Raw genomic sequence first — 22,936 nt, forward strand, 5'->3', positions numbered from 1 at the left:
TTTTTTTCCTTGAATAAATAAAGTCATGATTCTAAAACAGCATTTTATTTGTCTAATATTTACATTAGTCAATTACATGAATTAATTTTGGAAAAAGTGACACGGTGGAGCACCTGTAGGGTGTTGGCCACACAGTTCTGAGGACTGGGGTTCAAATCCCCGCCCCGCCTGTTTGGAGTTTGCACGTTTCCCCCGTGCCTGCGTGGATTTTCTCCGGGCACTCCTATGAGTGCGATTGTTGTGTGTATGTGCCCTGCAATTGGCTGACAACCAGTTCAGGGTGTACCCTGCTTCCTGCCCAATGACCACTGGAATAAGCTCCAGCACTCCCGCAACCTTTGTCAGGATAAGCCCCTCAGAAAATGGATGGATGAATGAATTATGGAAACAAATCTATTGAAAGTGAAGGCCTGCATTTACCACTGATATGGAAGGTGGGTTTATTTTTTTTGCAATGCAATGCATTGTGCCAACCAAAGTGAGCACTCCCTCATCCTAAAATTCTCAATGATGCATTGAATTCATTTTCTTGTGGTCTTGTTGTCTGATGGTTTCCACATAGATCTTTTTTCAAATTATTTGCAGTAATTAAAAGGAGCCATTTTAAAGGTGACTCCAGCAATGACAGATCTATTTAAACAGGATAAATTAAAAGCTTGCATCATTTTTGTGCTGCGCAGGGTGACGTGTGATTTCTCTTGCATGGAAAGAGACTTATTTTTTTATTTCAGGTCATGCAGCTGATCCATTATAACTTGGGCTTCTTTGAAGAAAGGTTGGCTTAGTTTGCTGGGTTATGTAACACCTTTAGCCCGGACAGGACTCTGCATAGGCTTTAATTTAGCAACTGTGGCCCGAATAGAGCACTGTACTCTCTTCAAACATCATTCATCAAATAAAAAGTCACCGCAGACAGTGACGTCATTATTCTCCAGCATGAGAATACACACAGTAGTGAGGTGAGGATAAATGGGTTTGTCCTCTCCTACTTACGGTAAATGTGTTCCCAGATGGTACAGGATTTTTACAGCTGTCCTGGGAGGCTCAGGTAGAGCCAATCTTCCTCTAAGCCCTCCACAGCAACATTTGCTGGTGAGTGAAAGTGAGAGGCTAGAATGCTCCTGTTTAATCGGATAGGAACAGTGGAAGATAAAACAAAAGACCAGATTATTTAAATCCTACAGTATTCTGTGTTTTGGGGACAAAAGCATGCAACATTCAACATTCACTTTTTTTTGTATTTAAAATGTTTTTTTTTTTTTTAATTGTATGAATACTTCATCCATTATGTTTAGCTGCATATATATATATATATATTTTTTTTTCTTCTTCTTCTTCTATTTAGGTTTTTAATTTCTTACTCCCCAAGGCTGTGATTCCATGATGTTTTTTTCCCCCCTCTTGCTTGTGTAATTCAAGATCTGCATAATCTTATTTGACCTCTGCTCTAAATCAGGGGTCACCAACATGGTAGAGCACCAGGGCAAAATGTCTAAATGGGCTCACCGGTAATGGGACATTATGGTTTTCTAAGAAAGGTGCTCAGGTGATCATTTGAAGGTAATTTAAACAAATGTGTTGTTAAAAGTGGTGGTAGCCTTTTGCATTCATCCATAACCAAGAAATAGCTTTCAGTTTCAAAAAGTTTGATGACCGACCCCCGCTCTCAGTAAAATTGTGCATTGTACCAGTTGAACTCCCCTGTTGCATCAGAGTACACTAGAGTACTTGGGATGGTTTTCCAGGGCATTGCCTGTCATCTGATGGCACGATAGGCCACAGCTTTATCACACCGTAAGCTCGTTGAGGGTGACAACACCCATCGACTTGGGTGTGAGGATGAAGAGAGGCCACGGTGGCGGTGGTGGTGGTGGGAGGAGGTGGGAAGGGTTGGTGGGTGGAGAGACGGGACCAACGTTGGATTTCGCTTGAATGTAGAACGGGAGGAAAGGGTAGGACATGGGAGATACAGAAAGGAGAAAAGCAGCATCGAAGGGGGAGGAACAGACAAGGAGGGGGGGAGGGATGGAGGGAGGGACGAGCACTTAGGATTCGGCATTTGGCTTGCTCGCTTTGGAACTTCTTCTCAGGGAGGAAGAACTCACGGACAATTACCCTTTGGCACCTTTGGATGAAATAATCAATAGGAACATATTTTCTTGGGGAGTGAATTGAGTGGAATATTATTACATCTTCAGGCCACCTGGCTGAGCAACCTCCAACTCAGGTGAGGATTTCCACGTAGGTACAGTTTCTTTTCTGCATATTTGTGTGCTCTTCATTTTTTAATATTGTATTCGCTGTTGGTCTGATATACTTCCGTGATTTCGAGACTGGCATTTCTTTTAATAAAAAATGTTGGTGTTTTGGTAAGATGCTGACTGCTGAATAGTTAAGGGGGTTAAAAAAATTCCCAGCTTGTTATCCTTACACATTATTTTTAGTTTGTGCCCTAAAATTAACATTTGATCTGTGTCGATGTCTGCTTTTTAACTTAGCACGGCACCAGCAGTGTGATGGCTCTGTGGCTTATCTAAGTATGTCTTATCAGGGATTAGTCAGCCTCCTAATAAGCTTTCACTAATGTCAGAAGATGCTGACAGGTTCACACCACAATGTTAAGAAGGCTGCTGCAGTCACAGAATATGGTCATTTTTAACCCCACCTGAATGCAAGCAGGCCAAAAATGAACACTCAATGCCCAAAATTGGCATTGAAAATGCACTCTCAGTTTACCTCCATTTTATTATGTTTGGGAGAAAAAATCTATTACTGTCTTTTCCATTCAAGCTTTGTGATTTTGTAGTCATGACAACTCTCTGGTTTTTAATTTGAAACACATCTAAGCTTCAAAAGTTCAGTGCCACCTTGAACTAATTTTATTGCAAATGCAGTTTACTTTTGAGTATTTAGTAATCACAATAACCCTTTAAAATAGACTATGTTTGATTGAACATTTTATGCAGTATTTTAGATCTGTATTTTTACCCCCTATTTCATACACAAAATGGGACCGACAGCAAATCAAGCACCACAAAATTGCTCTTAGCCCGTATAATGCTCAGATTTGACATTGTCAAAGAGGTATTACAGTAACTTACCATTATCCTTATTATTGTGAAAACGTAGTTGCTTTGGTGGGCAACCACATACATTTGGAGAAGTCTTTCTAACATTTTGGTCATCTCACTTAGCTCCATGATAATGACTGACGTAGTTGTGTGTGTTCTCGGGGATTTTTGCATTACTTTCTTCAAATCAGAGGTTTACATATAGTAATATTACTGTGCATTGAAACACTTTGGGAAAACCCAGCTATTTATTTACAATATTTTAGTTTATTAGAGACACAGTTATGGATGTATGTGAACTCGGCACGCCTGAAACACATTCCCCGTTTGTGTAAGATCATAGGAAACTCAAAAGAAATCGCAAAGAGAATTGTTGACTTGGACAAGTTTGGTTCATCCTCGGGCACAGTTTGAAGGTGCCATGTTTGTTTGTTCAATTAAACCCTCGTAGAAACACAATGGGAATGTCTGTCATACTACTCTGGAAGGCACCGAGTTTTATGTCCAAAAGATGAACATCCTTTGGTTTGATATGTGGATCTCAATCCAAGAAAAAAGAAAAAGAACACCTGAGGAAGAAGCTGGCTTAAGATGCTCACAGTGTATCATTATCCACAGTGAAATGAAGATTGTACCGACATAGGCTGAAAAACCCACTCTGCCTGGAAAAAGCCATTATTGTACTCCAAACGAAAACATACTAGAAAAAAAGAAAAAAAAAACTGTGCACACTGTTACAAAGATGTACAGTTTTGGAGAAATATCCTGTGGTCAAATGAAACTAAAATTGAACATTGTTACATTGGGAGGAAATAGAGAAAAGCTTGCTAGACTGACAACACCATTACATCTTTGAGCAACGTGTGATTTTGCTCCGGAGACCTGGTGCACTTCACAAAATAGATGGCATCGTAAAGAAAGAACAATCTGGAAATACGAATATCTCAATACTTCATCTAGGAAGTTAAACCTTGTGCACAAATGGACCTTCCAATGGACCATGACGCAAAAACTGGCAACAAGTGACTTGAGGATAACAAAGTCAATGTATTGAAGTGGCCCTTGCAAAGCACTGTTCTCAACCTTATTGAAAATGTATCGGCCTATCTGACAAAGCATGTGTAAGGAGCAAAGTGGCCTACAAACCTGACTGTGTTAATCCAGTTCTGTCAGGCAGAATGGGCCAAAATTTCTGCCAAATATATTAAGAACCTTGTGGAAGGATATACAAAACCTTTGTACCAAGTCAAAACGTTCGAAGAAAATAGTATCAAATACTAATGCAATGAATATTAACTTCTGCTTTTGAAGAAAGTAATGAAAATTTGTCTTTTAAAAAAAACATAATTCTCTCATTATTCTGGCACTGAGCAAATAGAAATAATTTGGTTGATTCTTATTACTTTAAAAACAAAAACGTTTACTCATTTTAGACAGAAAAAAATTTTCTTTTTATATAGTGCATGTAAACATCTGGTTTCCACTGTATATATTACTGTATTGGGAACTCTCTTAACAATAGAATTCAAATATTTTGTTTGTGTCTCTGTATGTCCAGGGATTAATATGAGGAAGCCTTTAAATGGGCTAGACCCTGGAATCCGACTGAAGGGCCACCATTGGGTTTAAAGGGAGACGCAACATGCAAACCGATCGGTGAACCGGTGTGGCCTGTCAGACCCCCACCCTTGAAGCCAACACACCACCAACCTATCTTTGGGTGGGGGGGATTGTAGATACTTGCTCTCTGCCTGACAACAAAAGAAGATGGAGTCTTTTCTACCAAGAAGAAGTCACAACATCATGGATTCGTCCAGCTCCTTTCTCCTCCTCAGACCTCCTCGCAGCTGCATGAGGCACCACTACCAGAGTGTGAAGAGAAAACTGCGGCCTGGGCGAATTCTTGGCTTTGTCTTCAGCCTGGTGGTGGTATGCACAGTGTGTTCAAGCAGTGCCTTGTCTCTTGTCACCACGGGGGTGCCCAGTGAATCAGAATCTGAGGGTTCAAGAGATGGAGAGATGCCCCAAAGAACTCTCCTGGAGCACCAGAATGTCTCCGACCCCGGGGCTCAGCAAACATCAGAAATCGAGATGAATCACGGGGACTACCCAACAGACTACTTTAGCATCGAGGACAGACGCCAAGGCTTTGTGGTGTTTCACATGTTTGGCATGTTGTACATGTTTATAGCCTTAGCCATTGTGTGTGATGAATTCTTTGTCCCGGCCCTGACTGTCATTACCGAAAAGCTGGAGATCTCTGATGATGTAGCAGGAGCCACCTTTATGGCAGCAGGTGGCTCAGCTCCAGAGCTGTTCACCTCCGTCATAGGAGTCTTCATATCCCACAGTAACGTGGGCATTGGCACCATTGTTGGCTCCGCCGTCTTTAACATCCTGTTTGTGATCGGGATGTGCGCCCTCTTCTCCAAAGAGGTGCTGAACCTCACCTGGTGGCCTCTGTTCAGAGACGTCTCCTTCTACATTGTTGGCTTGCTCATGCTCATCTATTTCTTTCTGGATAATCAAATCACACTGACGGAAAGTATTGGCCTCCTCATGTGCTACGCCACTTATGTGACGTTCATGAAGTTTAACGCCAAAGTAGAAATGATCATCAAAAGACAGCTGGGCACCAACCAGGTGGACATAATGGAGACTGCACCCAAGGTATGTCCATTCATTCAACCATCACCCACACATCAATTCAAGGCTACCAGCTATCTAACTGTCCAACCAACAATTAATCCATCCACCCATTTATCCCACCACCTATATCTGTTTGATTGTCATTAATCAGTTTATTATTCCATCCATTGGCCCAGCCTACTATCTGTCCATCACTTCTTTCATCCAGTCTTCTGTATGTGCATTGATTCATCCACCAATCCATCCATCCCTGCCTCTAGCCTACTATCAATCTGTTCCATCACTTGTCCATACATATTTCCACCCATGAAACTGTACTTTCATCAAACTACCTGTTCTGAATCCATCTGTCACTCCCTTAATCCTTCCATCTCTCTTCAGCCATCTATCCATCATCCATCCATCATCTCTTCATTTATCGAACCAAATGCCCCTAAATCCACCTGTCAGTCCCTTTATCCCATCATCTATCCATCAATCCGTTCACTCATTCTTCAATTCTCCCCCTAATTCTATCTATCCACCTTTGCAGCTCTCCCTCTATACATTTTTTTTTATCCCGGATGCAACCCTTTGAACTATTCATCCGTTTCTCTGGATCCACCACTCCATGCATTACAACAGACTGTGCGTCAATCCATCTGTCATTCCTCTGACCCCCAAAACCATCCATCAGTTTAGTCATCCCTAAATCCATAAATCCATCACTGCACTCATTTAACATCCACTGTATCTTATTTATCCATCCTATAAACCTTTCTGGTTATCTTGAAATCCATCCATACGTTACCTTATTACATGGTCACCAATCCATGACACGAATTACATGAATTGGTTTGTAGTCCATCCATCCATTTTCTGAGGGTCAGTGGAGTCCTGGAACCTATCCCAGCTATCTTTGGACAGGAGGTTGGGTACACCTTGACTTGGTTGCCAGCCAATCGCAGGGCACGTAGACCAGGACCGGGATTTGAACTGCAGTCCTCAGAACTGTGAAGCAGATGCTCTAACCAGTCGCTCCACCATGCCGCCCAGGTTTCGAGTATTAATCTGTACTTTTAGTTTAAAGTGCCTTGAAACGGGCCAAAATTATATCTTGTGAATTCAATACACCAAAAGAAAAAAGTACCGTGAAAAAGCTGGAAAATCAATAATGGCTAAAAAAAATATATATATATATATATCGCAAAGCATGCGAAATCAGGTTCCCAAATGATCAACAATTGAAACATTCTTGAGCTTCCAGGGGCTGTGTGCATGTCATTTGGTTCTTTGAAAATCCCACCTCTAGCTGTCAACACTCTACCTCTATCTCAAATATGCTGCTCCTCTGCCTGTGAGAGGAGCGATACATTTCACGGGTTGCAGAGTCATTCTGCCTCTTTGTTTCCAAGAAATTCAGCAGGCTGTTATTTGACGAGGGACTCGTTAACTGTGTCTCGTTGAGAAATGGGTCTGGGGGAATCATCCATGGTGCACGCAGCACTGTAGACTGACGAGGGCTGCAACCCGGTACCCACATTTCTTCCTCATCACCCGCAATGCGTGTGACTGGTGGGTTTCCGCCACGTATTCTAACCATTGTCTTTCTGGCTCGGGGAGAATCCGGGGGGTTGGGGGTTACAGTGCATCCTGTGCAGTTTGCCACTGTCTTACTACTGCAGAGACGTAGCTCACATAGCACAAAACACATTGCACTCCAGTGAAGATGTTATTTTGAGTTGTGGGCATACTGGCTAAATCCACGCGACTGGTAGAAGTGGGAGAATTGTGTAAAAGCGGCCAGTACATGGAATAAGGGCAGTTGATCTTTAAACAGTGGGGGAGGGAATGTGTAGGCCCCAACCTCTAGATGTCATGACAATAGTTTTAAAACATATCTCAACAATACTATACAACACTGTTCTCCGTCTTTGCACATTATCAGCAATTATCTTCAGAGGTTTTTAATGTATTTAGAAACAGATCAAGGATTTACGTTTTGAGGCACTTTTGTTTTATAAAACGTGAATCAAATACATCTAAGAGTCATGAACAGAAAGTGTGAACAGCTTGTTTTTTTTTTCTTCACATGTTTCCATTGATGCCAACGTTGGGGCCAAACAGGCTGATGAACCGGGGACACACGAGGTGTTGATACACTGCTCAGTAATTAAGTAATTAAGTAATTGAGTCCAACTCAAGTGAATTCGTCTGTGCAAGGATGTAAGTGTCGGTCTTATGCTTCCACCTGTGTCACTCGGAAAACAGTACCAGACACACAGAGACAGGCCATGGGCTCTTCGTTCTGACATAAGACTTCATCTTTAGTGTCTACTTTTAGAAACCAGGTGCTCAAAACCAGTGAGCTCTCAGAATGGGAGTGATGTAACAGCAAAACATCCTCACTTGGGTTCAACTAATCAGTAGGCATTGTGTTAAAAGTATTGTAAAAGATGCCACATTTCCTCAACTTGAATTTTCCTTTGCAATTTAAATTTTAATTTAAGTATGTCTCTCACATCATCACTTGCTTCTTCACCACATCTTGTCTTCTTGATGACATTGTGAAGATGGTTCTTCACTTTTGTTCATCTGTGGCGATATGACTGGGTCTGTTCTGCACGTGGCTTTTTGCTGTCTGTGGATTGACCTTGAAATAACACACTCAGGGATCTAATCACTTGACATCCACTTTTCCAATCATTTCGCATTGAAAGTCCAAATTATGTAGTGTCATCGTACTGTGTGACGTTGTACAAGGTCAAACAAAGGCGGACAAAAAAATACATTGATACAAACATCATTATGGTTGTAATTAATGCCAATTGATGCTTTCAACTGGGGGCACAGTGGCACAACCTATTAGGCTGTTGGCCTTACAGTTCTGAGGACTGTGGTTCAAATCTTGGCCCCACCTGTGTGGAGCTTGCATGTTCTCCCCGTGCTTGCGTGGGTTTTCTCTGGGCACGCCGGTTTCCTCCCATAACTCAAAATCATGCATTTATTGGAGACTCTAAATTGCCCTGAGGCGTGATTGTGAGTGCGACAGTTGTCTGTCTCCATGTGCCCTGCGAATGACTGGCAACCATTTCAGGGTGTACCCCGCCTCCTGCCCGATGATAGTTCGGATTGGGTCCAGCACTCCCATGACCTTTGTGAGGATAAGCAGCTCAGAAAATGGATGGATGGATGCTTTCATCTGATGATTTGCAGGATTACTCTGCCAAACTCTCCCCTCCAGTGATCATCTAACAGTGGCTGATTAAAAAAAAAAAAAAACTGCACCCAAGTAGCATGGCCTGCTTTTTTTGGGTTTTGTTTTGTTTTGTGTGTGTGTGTTTTGGGGGTCTAGTCTTGTTTTTCATGATTTGTGTGGTGATAATTTATAATATTGTCACACTCAGAAAATGTCTGTTATGATCCTATCTACTCTTATTCCGTATTTTATAGTATATTTTAAAGTTTTGAGCACATTGAAATGATCTGTGGCTTTTACTGCCTTCTGGGAATCGGCTTTACTTTTGACTACGTAACATAACCACCAAAAAGAGCTTTTCCATTTTCGTTGCAAGGCACTCGATGTCCAGCGGTCCTCATGTAATGGTCACTGCTAAATAATCCCACAGGTTAATACTCTTGAATCCCATTAGAGCCACTAATAATAGTCACATGTGCTCTAACGGTAGCAGGAGTAACTGCCGAACACAGAGGGGGGAGGACAAGAAGACCTCTCTTCAATTCCAGTTATAACGTCCTGAAGTTATGTTCTTTGGAGATGCTTTTAGGAGATTGAACCAAAACATTTACTTCAGTTTCTGTGTCAAAAAGGAAGCGGGAATCTGGTGGTTTTCTTCCCGATAGCACGGAAGACACCAATCCTTTCTGATCCCTTTAACATCTTCTTACCTGCAGTGACGACAGCAAACACATATCCCGTAGTTCTCTCTCACACTCCCACAAAATGCGCAACACGGACATTATTTCAATAAATCAACATTACACTTGGGCACACACAAATATTATCACATCAGGCTTTGTGCGCCAGTCTTTGCTATCCTTTATAGGGACTAGGCACACATTTGACATTAGAATGATCTCATGGTTCACCAGCAAACAAAACAATCGCAAAAAGTTTGAATAATGAAATGATGATGATTTCATCTTGATTTACTCACAAATCGACTTGCTCATTATGGAATACAGAACACAGAGACCATTATACTTCGAGGAAGCCATGACCTTTTATGTTGCATTTGTGGTAACAGGTACTGTAGATACACAGGTTGATTTTAACCTTCTGCCATCTAATAATAATAATAATAAATTTCTGACAAATTAGGTGCTATTTTAAGGGACATTTGATCCATCCATCCATCCATCCATCCATCCATCCATCTATTTTCTTAGCCGCTTATCCTCACAACTTTCGCAGGGAGCACTGGAGCCTATCCCAGCTGTCAACGGCCAGGAGCCAAGGTACACCCTGAACTGGTTGCCAGCCAATCACAGGGCACATCGAGACAAACAGACACACTCACAATCACAACTAGGGGCAAATTAGAGTGTCCAATTAATGTCGCATGTTTTTGGGATGTGGGAGGAAACCGGAGTGCCTGGAGAAAACCCACGCAGGCACGGGGAGAACATGCAAACTCCACAGAGGTGGGACCTCAGAACTGTGAAGCCAACGCTTTCCAGCTGACCCACCGTGCCGCCGGGACATTTGAAAATTTCCTAAATTTCATGTAAATATATATTAAAAAATGTTCAACGGATCCACGGTTTATAATAGAGTTCTGTTCCGACAACACCAACACAAGTTGTTGTACCTCACTTGGAAAATACCTACGTACTTGATCAGTAACCTAGTCAAATGCAGTGATACCAGGCATTGGCACTGCACCGATACCAGCCTTATTTCAAGGTATCAAGGACTCATGAAGACTGCCAGTACCAGCCACACATATTTAAGGCATCTTTCTCACAGTTGGGATAAAATCGGGGGTTTAGCTGTGTGGAGTTTGCATATTTTCCTTGCCTGTGCCTGCCCGGGTTTAATCCAGGTACTCTGATTTCTTCGCACATACCCAAAACATGCGTTATAGGTTCATTGACAATTAAATTATCCATTGGCGTGAATGTGAGAGCAGATGGTTGTGGTTGCTTGTTGTAACACTCTCAAATAAACTTAATTTTTTATTTTGTTTTTTTTTTTTCTTTCCAACTCTAAATCTGATCATGCACATATTAAATTGCTTGTAATTATTTTGGTTGTTTTATTTACTTCTTTATTTATTTATTTATTTATTTATCTATTTATTTATTTATTTATTTATTTTTGTTTCAAAATGTTTACATTGTTTTTTGTACTGAAACCCCTTATCGCAGCAACAAGACTGAAAGTAACAGAAGATACTTTTTAGGATGACATTACTGTAATGCTAAGAGCATGTTGACACTCGGAGTATTACAGTGATTTAAGAATGAACAAAAAACATATATATAGGTAACAGGACTGTGGCAAAATTAATTTAAATAAAATATTGCAAGGGTTGAAATTTAAAATGCACGCAAAGGCAATTTCACTTCAATTTGACTCACAAATGAAAAAGTGCCACAATGGGCCCGAAGTGGTGACGACTGTCAAGACCTACAAAAATTATTTTCTGTTTATGGATTTGTTTCTATGTACCGTTCAATTGGCTGGCAACCCCCGCCTCCTGCCCGACGACAGCTGGGATAGGCTCCAGCACTCCCGCGACCCTTGTGAGGATAAGCAGGAATTATGGAAGGAATTATGAAACTATTTTAGAGGAAACAAAACAGAAACATTATTGTCCCTATGTGTTTCTTTTGGCAGGTCAACACTCCGCCCGCGGATGATGAGAACAAACTGATGGTGAGTCTGGTTTGGTGTGTGCAAAGTTATTATTTGATGTTTTTATTTTTCAAAAGAATATTCTAAATGGTTCATGTTTACATTTAATAGGCCAAGCCAAGATTACAGAGGGAAGGGAGCTGCGCTTCACTGCACAACTCATTGATGAGAAACAGCATCTTCCAACTCATGATACACACGCTGGATCCGCTGAGCAATGAAGGTGCGCATCACTCAAACATTTGAACAAGAAAAAATTCCAGGTTTTGAAAAGTGTTTTTAGTACATGGAGATAATTACATACCACAATGTTAGGAACACTCCCTCACAGGATATTTTCAAGCAGCTTCAGAAATTCTGCTTTTAGAAAGATACGAATGCTCATTCAAAAACGTGAATTTACACTTCTAACAAATGGGGGGAATGGCTTGTGCAAAAGCCATAACGTACCTTATGTTATTTATGGGCTGCCTCTCATATGGCTGCAAACAGGAAAAAAAATACATCAAATACCACAGGCATTATAGTGTGTATGAGTTATTTCATCACTGTAGGATTTGGAACAACTCTCTATATGGTCCAATGTACTTTTACACAGGTGCACATACAACAATAATAGGTTGGAAAATCAATGCCTCAAAATACTGCATTATAAGAAGTATTTTAAGAATTTTTAAACAAAAGACAGTTACTGTATTCTTTCCTTACCCCCCTCACCCCAAAATAAATATTAAATTAATAAATAAAACGTTTCCAATAATGCAAAAATGCAATCACAAAACAACTCTCTTGTACCGGTCTCAGGACGATTCAAGGAGAAGGCATCAATCCTTCACAAAATGGCAAAACAGAAATGTAAAGAAGATCAAACTGTCAGTGCCAACGGTGTTGGTAAGTTGCATTTTGTATACTTTTGTTGTCACTTGGGATGCGGGTGTCCTGGATGGAATACCAGCTGACTTTGGGCGAGAGGTGGGGTACACGCTGGACTGGTAACCAGCGTACAATTTAGAGTCTTAAATTGACCTGAGAGAGATGATGTTGGGAAGTGGAAGGAAGCCCCAGTACCTGGAGAAAACCCACACAAGCACAGGGACAACATGCAAACTACACACCGGAAAGTCAGAGGCCAGATTCAAAACCCCAAACTCAGAACTGTGAGGCGGATGCGGTAACCACCCGTCTTTGTATTTGATACATGAAATAAAATGAAGTTCCAAAGTGGACTGAGCTCCAGTTACCTAAATTAAGCACTGTAAAAAATGAGTGAATAATGAAAATGAAAGTTTACTTTGGTTGGTTGCGTCTAGTCTAGTGTGACATGGCCACAGTCTGACTTATTGCAGTGGATAACGTTAGCGCTTTGACCTGATTCATTGTTTGTACACTTGACTACCAATGTACAGTATTTATCTAAATATGGCACTTCTTCTGGACTTACAATGATTTATTTCACATGTTCTATTCCATCATGTCTCTCTGTGTTCTTCATCAAGTAATCAAAAACATTGCCACGAGTACAAAGGTGGCAGTGGAAGTCACTCCTCCAATGAATGGTGTCGTTGGAGACGAGGTATGACTTTTGCGCCTCGCTACAGTTTGGATCTTATAATGAATAATAATGAATAATGAAGTGAGCTCTCCATTAGGGTGGCGAGGAGGAGGAGGAAGACGAAGATCAGCCTCTGAGCCTGGCCTGGCCTGACACCACCAGGAAACGCCTCACCTACCTCTTCATCCTACCCATTGTCTTTCCTCTCTGGCTCACACTGCCTGATGTCAGGAGAGAGGTGACAATACACTTGCATGCAGACCTAGGCACAGCATAGATGCATTGATTGATAAATACTGTTGTAAAAGACAAATTAAAACAATACGATGATTTTATAAAATACACTACAAATATATTTGATGGTCAAGCTGACTATTGGTTTGGTTTCCTTTGCTTTGCAAATATTCACTCATTTTAGATTCGAGGCCTGAAACACGTTCCTAAAGTATTGGGCAGACACAAAAAAAAAATTGAAAAGTTGAGAAAAGCTAAAAAAAAAAACACCTGTTTGGAACATTGAACAGGTGAACATGTTAATTTGAAAAAGCCGGGTGTTATGATTGGGTATGAAAGGAGCATCCTCAAAAGGCCTTGTTTGTTTACAAGCAAGGGCCCGGTGTACCACTTTGTCAACAAGTGTGTGAGAAAATAGTTGAACAGTTTAAAGACAACGTTCCTCAAACTACAATTGAAAGTAATTTAAACATTTCACCCATACTGTCAAAAGATTCTGAGAATCTGGAGAAATCTGTGCACATAAGCAACAAGGCCAAAAACCAACATTGAATTCCCATGACCTTGGATCCTTCAGGCGGCACTGCATTCAAAACAGTATCATTATGTAAAGGATATTGCCATGCAGGCACAAAAACACATTGCTACATCTACAAATGCAAGTTAAAACTCTACCATCCAAAATGAAAGCCATATCACCCATCACCCAGAAACGCCACCAGCTTCTCTGGGCCTCAGCTCATCCAAGATGGACTGATGCAGAGTGGAAAAGTGTGCTGGGGCCTGAGGAATCCACATTTCAAATTTGGAAATTACGGACATCGTGCCATCTGGCCCAAAGAGGAAAAGGACCATCGAGGTCAGCACAAGATTAAAAAGTCACCATCTGTCACCCATATGACCCATGGCATTGGTAACTTGCACATCCGTGAACTTGTCATTAAAGCTGAAAAGTATGTAAATGTTTTGGACCAACATATGCTGCCATCCAAGTGATATCTTTTTCAGGGATGTCGTAGTATATTTCAGCAAGACAATGCTATTCTGCATGTGTTAGATCTGCGTGGTTTCATAGTAAATGATTGTAAGTATTGCACTAGCCTGTTGGCAATCCAAATCTCACTCCCATTCAAAATATGTGATGCATTATAAAGTGCAAAATCGGACCGTGGTTCACAGATGTGTAAGTTGCACATCACAGATGCTGGCTTTTGAACTTTGCTTCCATAACAGTCCGGATGGTTCTTTTCCTCTTTGGTCCCAAGGACATGACGTCCACCATTTCCAAAAACATTTTGAAATGTGGACCACAGAACACTTTTCCGCTTTGCATCAGTCCATCTGAGATGAGCTCAGGCCCAAAGAAGCCAGCAGTGTTTCTGTGTGTGCTTGATAAATGGCTTTTGCGTTGCATAGTAGAGTTTTAAAGCCCCACTGACATCCCTACATACATTGTAAAATAGAGATTGTAATGAAAAATACACAAGATTATTCACTTCAATGTCGATACGAAAAAATAAATATGCGCGGAGAGCGTGGCATCCATGCGTAAAGTTGTGGAAGTCTCACTCGACATCCAAGTGGTAGATGTATTGCCTGCTACAGCTGTCACACTTGTACAGTCGCCATTGAAAACACGTAGTGGCACCTGCTATGGGAGAGGAACGACAGAGATTTTCTGATTTTTCCGTCGCCTGTTCTGACACGGAAGGTCTTTGCGAAGAAGAGAACATCTCACAATCGAGTGAAGTGACCGGGGCAATATTACCCTATCGTTTTGAACTATATTTTGATGATATGCCGATCACTTCTAACTAACAACAGACTCCCCGACAGTATGTATGAGCCCCCGGGCCGCTGTCCTCGGCGGACGAGGCGCCGATGGGCACATCGACACATTTACCACCCCTGACTTATGTACGCGGATCTTTTGTCACGTTCTGAGAGGATTACGCCCCGCCCCCAACTATTTTTTTTTTTTTTTTTTTAGTCGCTCTATACACACCTGTCATTTGGAACCCACAAAGCTCTTGTCCTTTGCACCTGTGCAATCCATTTTTTAATGACGAACCGGGTCTCGTGGAAACATATGAAAAGTAAATCCATCCTCCCGAGTGTACGAACAATATTCAGCAATACAACGAGACGGCATTTTGGCTAACACGAAGGAACAACTACGTCCCAGCAGGTAAAACTAGTATAAACACACGAGCCTGCCTGAATCTGCTGCAGCTGTTAACGTCACTTCCTGCTTCTTCTTCAAAAACAAATCCCTTGAGAGGATTTTCATGGCGGGAGGTACAAAAAGCCATATACATCCAAATCATGTTTTGTGGTGAAAAAACAGATGGGTCCATTCCAGCTGCCTTTTTAAAAAAATAAATAAAATCATACTAAAAATCACGCATTTCATGTCAGTGGGGCTTTAAATTGCACTTACGGATGTAGCGCTGTATTTACTGACATTGGCTTTCTGAAGTGAGCCCACGTAGTATTATACTGTACATTGGTGTTGTTGTCGTTTTTTTTGATGCAGTGCCACCTGAGGGATGCAATGTCATGGGCATTTCATGTTGGTTTTCAGCCTTGTCGCTTACATGCAGTGATTTCTACAGAATCTCTAAAACTTTTGTTTATATTATGGACCATAGATGATAAAATCCCTAAATTCCTCCCTAAAATGTTTGACTATTTTCTCATGCAGTTGTTCACAAAGAGGTGAACCTCGCCCCATCTTTTCCTGTGAATGACTTAAGAATTCAGGGAAGCTCCTTTTATAGCCAATCATGGCACCGACCAGTTCCCACTTAGCCTCGTCACCTGTGGGATGTTCCAAAAGGGCGTTTTATGAGCATTCCTTAACTTTATCAGTCTTCTTTGCCAGCTTTCACAGCTTTTTGGGAATCTGTTGCAGCCATAAAGTTCTAAATTAATGATTATTTGATAAAAACAATAAAGTTTTATCAGTTTGAACAAGAAATGTCTGTAGTCTTTTCAATAAAATATAAGTTGCACATGACTTGTAAATCATTCTATTCTGTTTGTATTGGTTTAACACAACATCCCAAGTTAATTGGTATTGGGGTTGTAAATCAATACTTTCTTCATCCTGTGAGGGGAAAATTTTCTCAACAGCAAAAGTAACACAAACATTGTTAATAATGTAGTTCTAATGACAAAGTAGAAACAAAAACAACTATCAGCACGGAGGAGGCATTCATATTTTTACATCTAATTTAAGTGAGAAAAACAGATTTAGATGTTGCATGTTTGTAAATTGTAAATAATGCATGTAGTTTAATGATGTAGTGTTATTAATGTAGGAACTGTGATAATATTGACAGTCATAAGTAACCACATAATGATGAATCATAATACACACTATGTAGGGTTCTGGTGTATAAAACATCTGTTGATTGTATGTGTATGTACTGTATAATAGTTCATTTTTAATTTTTAAACTCGATAGCAATTTAATACAGCAAAAAGATACAAATTTGAAGAATGAATGCAAATTTATTACCAAATTGGTGTCTGAGTACCATGTTATGATGCATGCATTGAAAATTAAATTTCCAACATTTAAAACATGCAATACAAACAAACATTAAAACGATACCAGTACTTATGCGTTTGGTGATACTTAGATAGCTTTTTTTTTTTTTTTTGGTACTTGTTTCAAAAAGTTCGAGAAGCATTGCAATAAGTCATAATGTTCTCTTGTATCACATACTGTATGTCAAATTTGAACGCTTAAAGTTGTGTACTTCCATGCACATTTAAGTAATACCTTATTATATATGTATATATGTCATGTACTACAACTGAACAATAATATCCTCTATGTTGTTTCAGTCCTCAGAAAGGTTCTTCCCCATTACCTTCCTTGGCTCCATCTCTTGGATTGCTTTCTTCTCCTACTTGATGGTGTGGTGGGCTCATCAGGTAACCAACACACACACGCACACTTTTTCTTATTCTACCCTGTCTATTTTAGAGCCGCGCACTGAATGCAGCAGTCAGGGTGTTAAATATATGACCTCTGCCGCTAAACCCTGGCTAATCTGCCTTGAGCCATTGCCAATTCAACCTGCAGCGCTCTATTTTAATGGCGCAAATGCAAAAGACAGACAAGGAGCAAGAGATCGTGCATGCAAGGTCTATACCACTTATCCTTATTAGGATAGCAGGTGAGCTGGAAAATACGCCGACTGACTTTGGACGAGGATGGCGTACAGTCTCAACTGGTCACCAGTCAATCGCAGAGCATAGAGCTGTTTACTTAAAAAATAAATTACATTGAGTCATAGTACCTTGACCTACTGTATTTTCCACACTATAAGGCGCACCTAAAAGCCTTCAATTTTCTCAAAAGCCAACGTTGCGCCTTATATATGGATCACTATTGAGCCTTTAGTGCAGCTCCATCCAATGGATGCATAACATAACCCCAGCCTCTATTGTTGCATCTATTCTATGTGCCTTATAATGCGGTGCGCCTTATATATGAAAAAAGTTTTTAAATACGTGATTTTTTTAGATCACTGTAGTCAAGAGTTCATTTTCCATTAATGAATTAGAAATAGGTACTGTATCTTATTTTTTGCCATTGTCTTTGCAGACGGCTAATACGTCACTTAATTCTAAGAACAGGCATTCAGATAAAGCCAGGCAACTTCTACTGTATCAGGACGGCTGCACTTAAATTCAGCATCGACAAAAGTTTGATTGAGTCAAGCATTGTTAAAAAAATTGGGTCACTTGTGCTCAAATTGGTGACTGTATATTTACAATGCTTTACATTTCAACATGTTATGTTAGCCAGAATAACACGAAATGCGTAACATAACAACACCAAGCTGCTCTGTATAAATTGTGGCATCCAGGGAAAATGCATTTTTGGGCGCAGGCCTCGCTAGTGTGCTAACTGCACTGTGTACTGGTGGAAATCGGCAACGTAATATTAACTGAGTAACTTGGAGTGCCACAGGATATCCACTGATGCGGAAAAAGGTGCCCAGTTCTTCTATCTATCTATCTATCTATCTATCTATCTATCTATCTATCTATCTATCTATCGATCGATCGATCGATCGATCTATCGATCTATCGATCTATCTATCTATCTATCTATCTATCTATCTATCTATCTATCTATCTATCTATCTATCTACTATCTATCTATCTATCTATCTATCTATCTATCTATCTATCTATCTATCTATCTATCTATCTATCTATCTATCTATCTATCTATCTATCTATCTATCTATCTATCTATCTATCGATCTATCTATCTATCTATCTGTTTTCTTTGCCGCTTATCCTCACAAGGGTTGCGGGAGTGCTGGGGCCTATTCTATCTATCTATCTATCTATCTATCTATCTATCTATCTATCTATCTATCTATCTATCTATCTATCTATCTGTTTTCTTTGCCGCATATCCTCACAAGGGTTGCGGGAGTGCTGGGGCCTATTCTATCTATCTATCTATCTATCTATCTATCTATCTATCTATCTATCTATCTATCTATCTATCTATCTATCTATCTATCTATCTCTATCTATCTATCTATCTATCTATCTATCTATCTATCTATCTATCTGTTTTCTTTGCCGCTTATCCTCACAAGGGTTGCGGGAGTGCTGGGGCCTATCTATCTATCTATCTATCTATCTATCTATCTATCTATCTATCTATCTATCTATCTATCTATCTATCTATCTATCTATCTATCTATCTATCTATCTATCTATCTATATATATAGGGGGGGGGGGGGTAACTCATGCTTGAACACCCAAGTGTGTCACCGTGTAGCATTTTAGTCAAGATTCCAAAGTAGTTTAACACTATAGGCTCTGTTCTCTAAGATGGTGCATCTGAGGTGAGACGCAAATGCTGGCGTATCCAATTTTTTCTGCAAGCGAAATGCTGTGTGTGTTTACCAACCTGGCAGACCCGTCTGCACCAAGCTGGCCATTTCAACACGGTGGAAGCGTGTCCTTGGAGATGTGCCCGGTAGAGTGACAATTTTGGTGACCGAAAGTCAGTCTAACCTAACACCTGCTCAGACCGCAACTAAATCTTGGCGCAAGGTTGCCCGCTGGTCCATCACGATTGTAGTGAATGCGATTGGGGCAACTTAACTTGCCAGCGGTTTTGTAGCAAATGATGCAGTCCTCCCACACGTGGACATGCCAATTCACTTTCCAGGGTCTTAAGTGTTTTTGTCATTAGTGTTGGAATTTGCAACGCTGCTCTGTTGTTATTTGGCGAGCCATGGGCCATACGCTTTCCAAAACTACTCAACTGAAAATGTCATATCCTAATGGCCTCACAGCCATCTGAATAATACCTGAAAGAAAATAAAAAAAGGAAGTGTTTTGTGACTTTTCTGACACCTTCCTTTGTAATGATAATATGATATAATTATTTTACTTTGCTATGAGCCCAGAAGTATGTTGAAAGAGAGAACAGGCTGCCATTTCAAGTGATAGATTTTAAGGCAGTAGTATAATTTCTCATACTGTTACCATAAAGAATAAGCATTATTTGCTCGAGTAAACCTAATGGATAATTATGAATTTGTCATTTGTTATTACTGGCATTTTTGTTTTTTGGGGGGTTATTGCAAATGTGATATTGAGACATACTGCATCCAGTCTTGCTGCATGTTTCTGGTTAAGTAACAAATTAATGAAGTGTAAATCAATCTTTTTTTTATTCCCAATAGGTTGGAGAGACTTTTTGGATCACAGAGGAGATCATGGGTCTCACCATCCTTGCAGCGGGAACTTCCATCCCTGATCTCATCACCAGTGTGATTGTGGCCCGAAAAGGCCTCGGTGACATGGCCGTGTCCAGCTCAGTGGGCTCCAACATATTTGACATCACCGTGGGGTGAGTGGAAGGTTTACATGATATATCAGATATGAGTGACGGCCCCCAGCTCATTATCTTCCCTCTATACTTCCCTCTAGTCTGCCCTTCCCGTGGCTCCTCTACAACATCATCAATGACTTCAAGCCGGTGGAGGTGAGCAGCAATGGCCTTTTCTGTGCCATCGTCCTCCTCTTCCTCATGCTCCTTTTCGTCATCATCTCCATCGCGGCCTGTAAATGGAGGATGAGCAAGCTGCTCGGCTTCTTCATGTTCCTGCTCTATTTTGTTTTCCTCGTCGTCAGCGTAATGCTGGAGGACAAAATTATCATCTGCCCTGTGACTGTCTGAGAGCGGCGCCTGTTTGGTGGCGTCGGTGCCGCTTTATATGTTTTAAGTGGGTTGATACCTACTGGAAGCGACTGACGAAACAGTAACGTGAACACTGACTGAGGTGGACAAATCAACCAAGGTTCATCAGAGACGGTGATGTGTCCGAAAAACAGCAGTACTATCCGCAGAAGCAATGGGGTTACTTTGATGATTCATAAGAGGAGTGAAGTGTTGCGTTAAGCTCTGGAAGGAATTCTCGTCATCATGGGGAGTGGAAGAGAGGAAAGTGGACTTCATTGATGTTTAGAGTTCAAACGTTTTCTTTCACTGCGTTACTGTACATTGTCATTGCATTTGATTCATCAGAATAATTTTTACTGTAACTGTTCATTCATTTCATCAAATATAAACATAGGCTGGTAACACTTCTCACGACAGTACACAGAATTGCAATTGATTGAGGTGCCCGTTATCGCTGCCAATATCAGTATGTGATCAATGTGTTTTCAAACAGTGTGATTACGATCACATGTTGATGTCATCTTCATCCTCTTTGGTTGCTGGGCCTCAAAATGTGGCGTTCACATGCTGTTTGTCATGGGGAAACCTCTACTAACCTTGAATCACTCTTGGTGCACGATTTGGACAAAAGTATTTGGACGCATTTAAATCTACAGTGAGTGAAAATATAAGTAAAAAAAATTGAGTTGCTTATAACAAATTTTTTTTTAAAGTGGCTATGATAGCGTTCACTCTTCTGGGAATACCTTTTTTCCAGTTACTTCAGTTTCCTCCTGCATCCCCAAAACATCTATGGCAGGTTAATTGAACACTCCAAATTGCCCATAGGTGTGCTTTTGAGTGTTTGTCTCTCTGTGTCCTGCGATTGGCTGGCGACTAGTTCAGGTTGTACTCCATCCCTTGCCCGGAGTCAGATGAGAACGGTGCCAGGCACACCCGCGACGCTAATGAGGATAACCAGTAGTGAAGATGGATGGATGGATGGAAGAATCCTACAAAAACAAATGATCCACTATTGCTTTTTGGAATTACTTATCTGAATAATTTGACTCATTGTCCTATTTCCAATTGAATCAAATCTCCCCTTGATTCATCGGGTCCTTACTGAAATGGTGTGTCTCGATACTTTAGTCTGGAGATTTTATGAAATGAAAGTCACACTCAGTATTCCTGAATAACACCAAGCACTGCTTTTTTCTGTCTTACCATCCAAAATGTTCTGTACTCGCAAAAATGACAACTTTTTCACTGCAATTTTAGCAGAGCATAATTCACGTACTGTATAGTGAATGTGTAAAGCGGTGAGGTGCTGCAATGTTTTTTCTTCTTCTTCTTGACTTTTATAACCCCCAAGCACTTCTTTCATATTCACCTGTATATTTATTTCTGTGTTTCACTTTTCTCACTGGTATATAAGTTTTTCCTGTTCAGACCAAGAAATCTTCTTGTCCAGGTGAAATATATAGCACAGAAACATGCTTGATCTATGAATCATTTTATTTTTATCCACCCATAAGTATATACATTGAACTCACCTAATATTGTCGGAATATGTTTTATTTTGCATTTGTGTGTATAATTGTAAAATATATATATATATATATATATATATATATATATTACAAGACAGTATATACTGTATTCTCATATGTAATTAATTATAGTCAATTCAACGTCTATTCTCAGAAGTCAGCTTTAGGGCGCTCATGCAGTAAAACTTGAAAACTGTTGCTTTGATGATTATTTGTGAGTTGTGCGTGCATGTATGTGTCCATTGCAAAGATATCTGCAATACTCCATCATTGGATATCATAACGATTTTTTTAAAAAGTTTCCATCTCATGTTATGCAAGCATGAAATCATTGTCATTTGTTACTAAATCACATAATGTTAAAGAAATGCTGTATTGCTCAACTCACTGTATAAAATGCTATTATCAAATAAATTAACACTGAAATAAAAAAAATATTTGATCTTATGCTAGTACTATGAAACTGAAATCATCTGGTCTTTTAATAAATGTATAAAAACATGTATTTTGGATTGGAATTATACTGTCCTTCCTTTTCACATTGAAAAAAAAAAGTGATTGATGGAATTTATTTCAGAATTTTGACAAAAAAAGTTTTAATTCAAAGCAACTCAACTTTATTTCTGAACAGGGCAGCACAGTGGGGCAGGTATAAAGCGTTGGCCTCACAGTTCTGAGGACTGGGGTTCAATCCCGGCTCCGCCTATGTGGACTTTGCATGTTCTCGCCATGCATGCGTGACTTTTCTCTGGGCAGGGTGTAGCCTGCCTCCATCCCGAAGTTAGCTGACCCTCGTGAGG

At 40.3% G+C, this 22,936-nt stretch overlaps 1 protein-coding gene across 1 annotated transcript; it reads left to right on the plus strand.

Moving 5' to 3' along the window:
* Positions 1 to 2,094: 2,094 nt before the first annotated feature.
* slc24a2 (solute carrier family 24 member 2) lies at positions 2,095 to 22,129 on the plus strand. The gene is made up of 10 exons (XM_061829783.1): positions 2,095 to 2,227; positions 4,630 to 5,741; positions 11,563 to 11,601; positions 11,692 to 11,803; positions 12,385 to 12,471; positions 13,077 to 13,153; positions 13,230 to 13,370; positions 17,222 to 17,311; positions 20,105 to 20,271; positions 20,352 to 22,129. The coding sequence occupies exons 2-10, from the start codon at positions 4,839 to 4,841 to the stop codon at positions 20,599 to 20,601; spliced, it is 1,866 nt and encodes a 621-aa protein (XP_061685767.1). The 5' UTR covers positions 2,095 to 2,227; positions 4,630 to 4,838; the 3' UTR covers positions 20,602 to 22,129.
* The last annotated feature ends 807 nt before the right edge of the window (positions 22,130 to 22,936 follow it).

This window comes from Syngnathoides biaculeatus, chromosome 9, assembly GCF_019802595.1.
Source record: "Syngnathoides biaculeatus isolate LvHL_M chromosome 9, ASM1980259v1, whole genome shotgun sequence".
In the NCBI taxonomy this organism is placed as follows: Eukaryota; Metazoa; Chordata; class Actinopteri; order Syngnathiformes; family Syngnathidae; genus Syngnathoides; species Syngnathoides biaculeatus.

Coding starts and splice junctions, on each gene's coding strand:
- slc24a2 (XM_061829783.1), top strand. CDS start 4,839: ATGGAGTCTTTTCTACCAAGAAGAAGTCACAACATCATGGATTCGTCC. Junction 11,602..11,691: donor ATGATGAGAACAAACTGATG/GTGAGTCTGGTT, acceptor TACATTTAATAG/GCCAAGCCAAGATTACAGAG. Junction 13,371..17,221: donor TGCCTGATGTCAGGAGAGAG/GTGACAATACAC, acceptor ATGTTGTTTCAG/TCCTCAGAAAGGTTCTTCCC.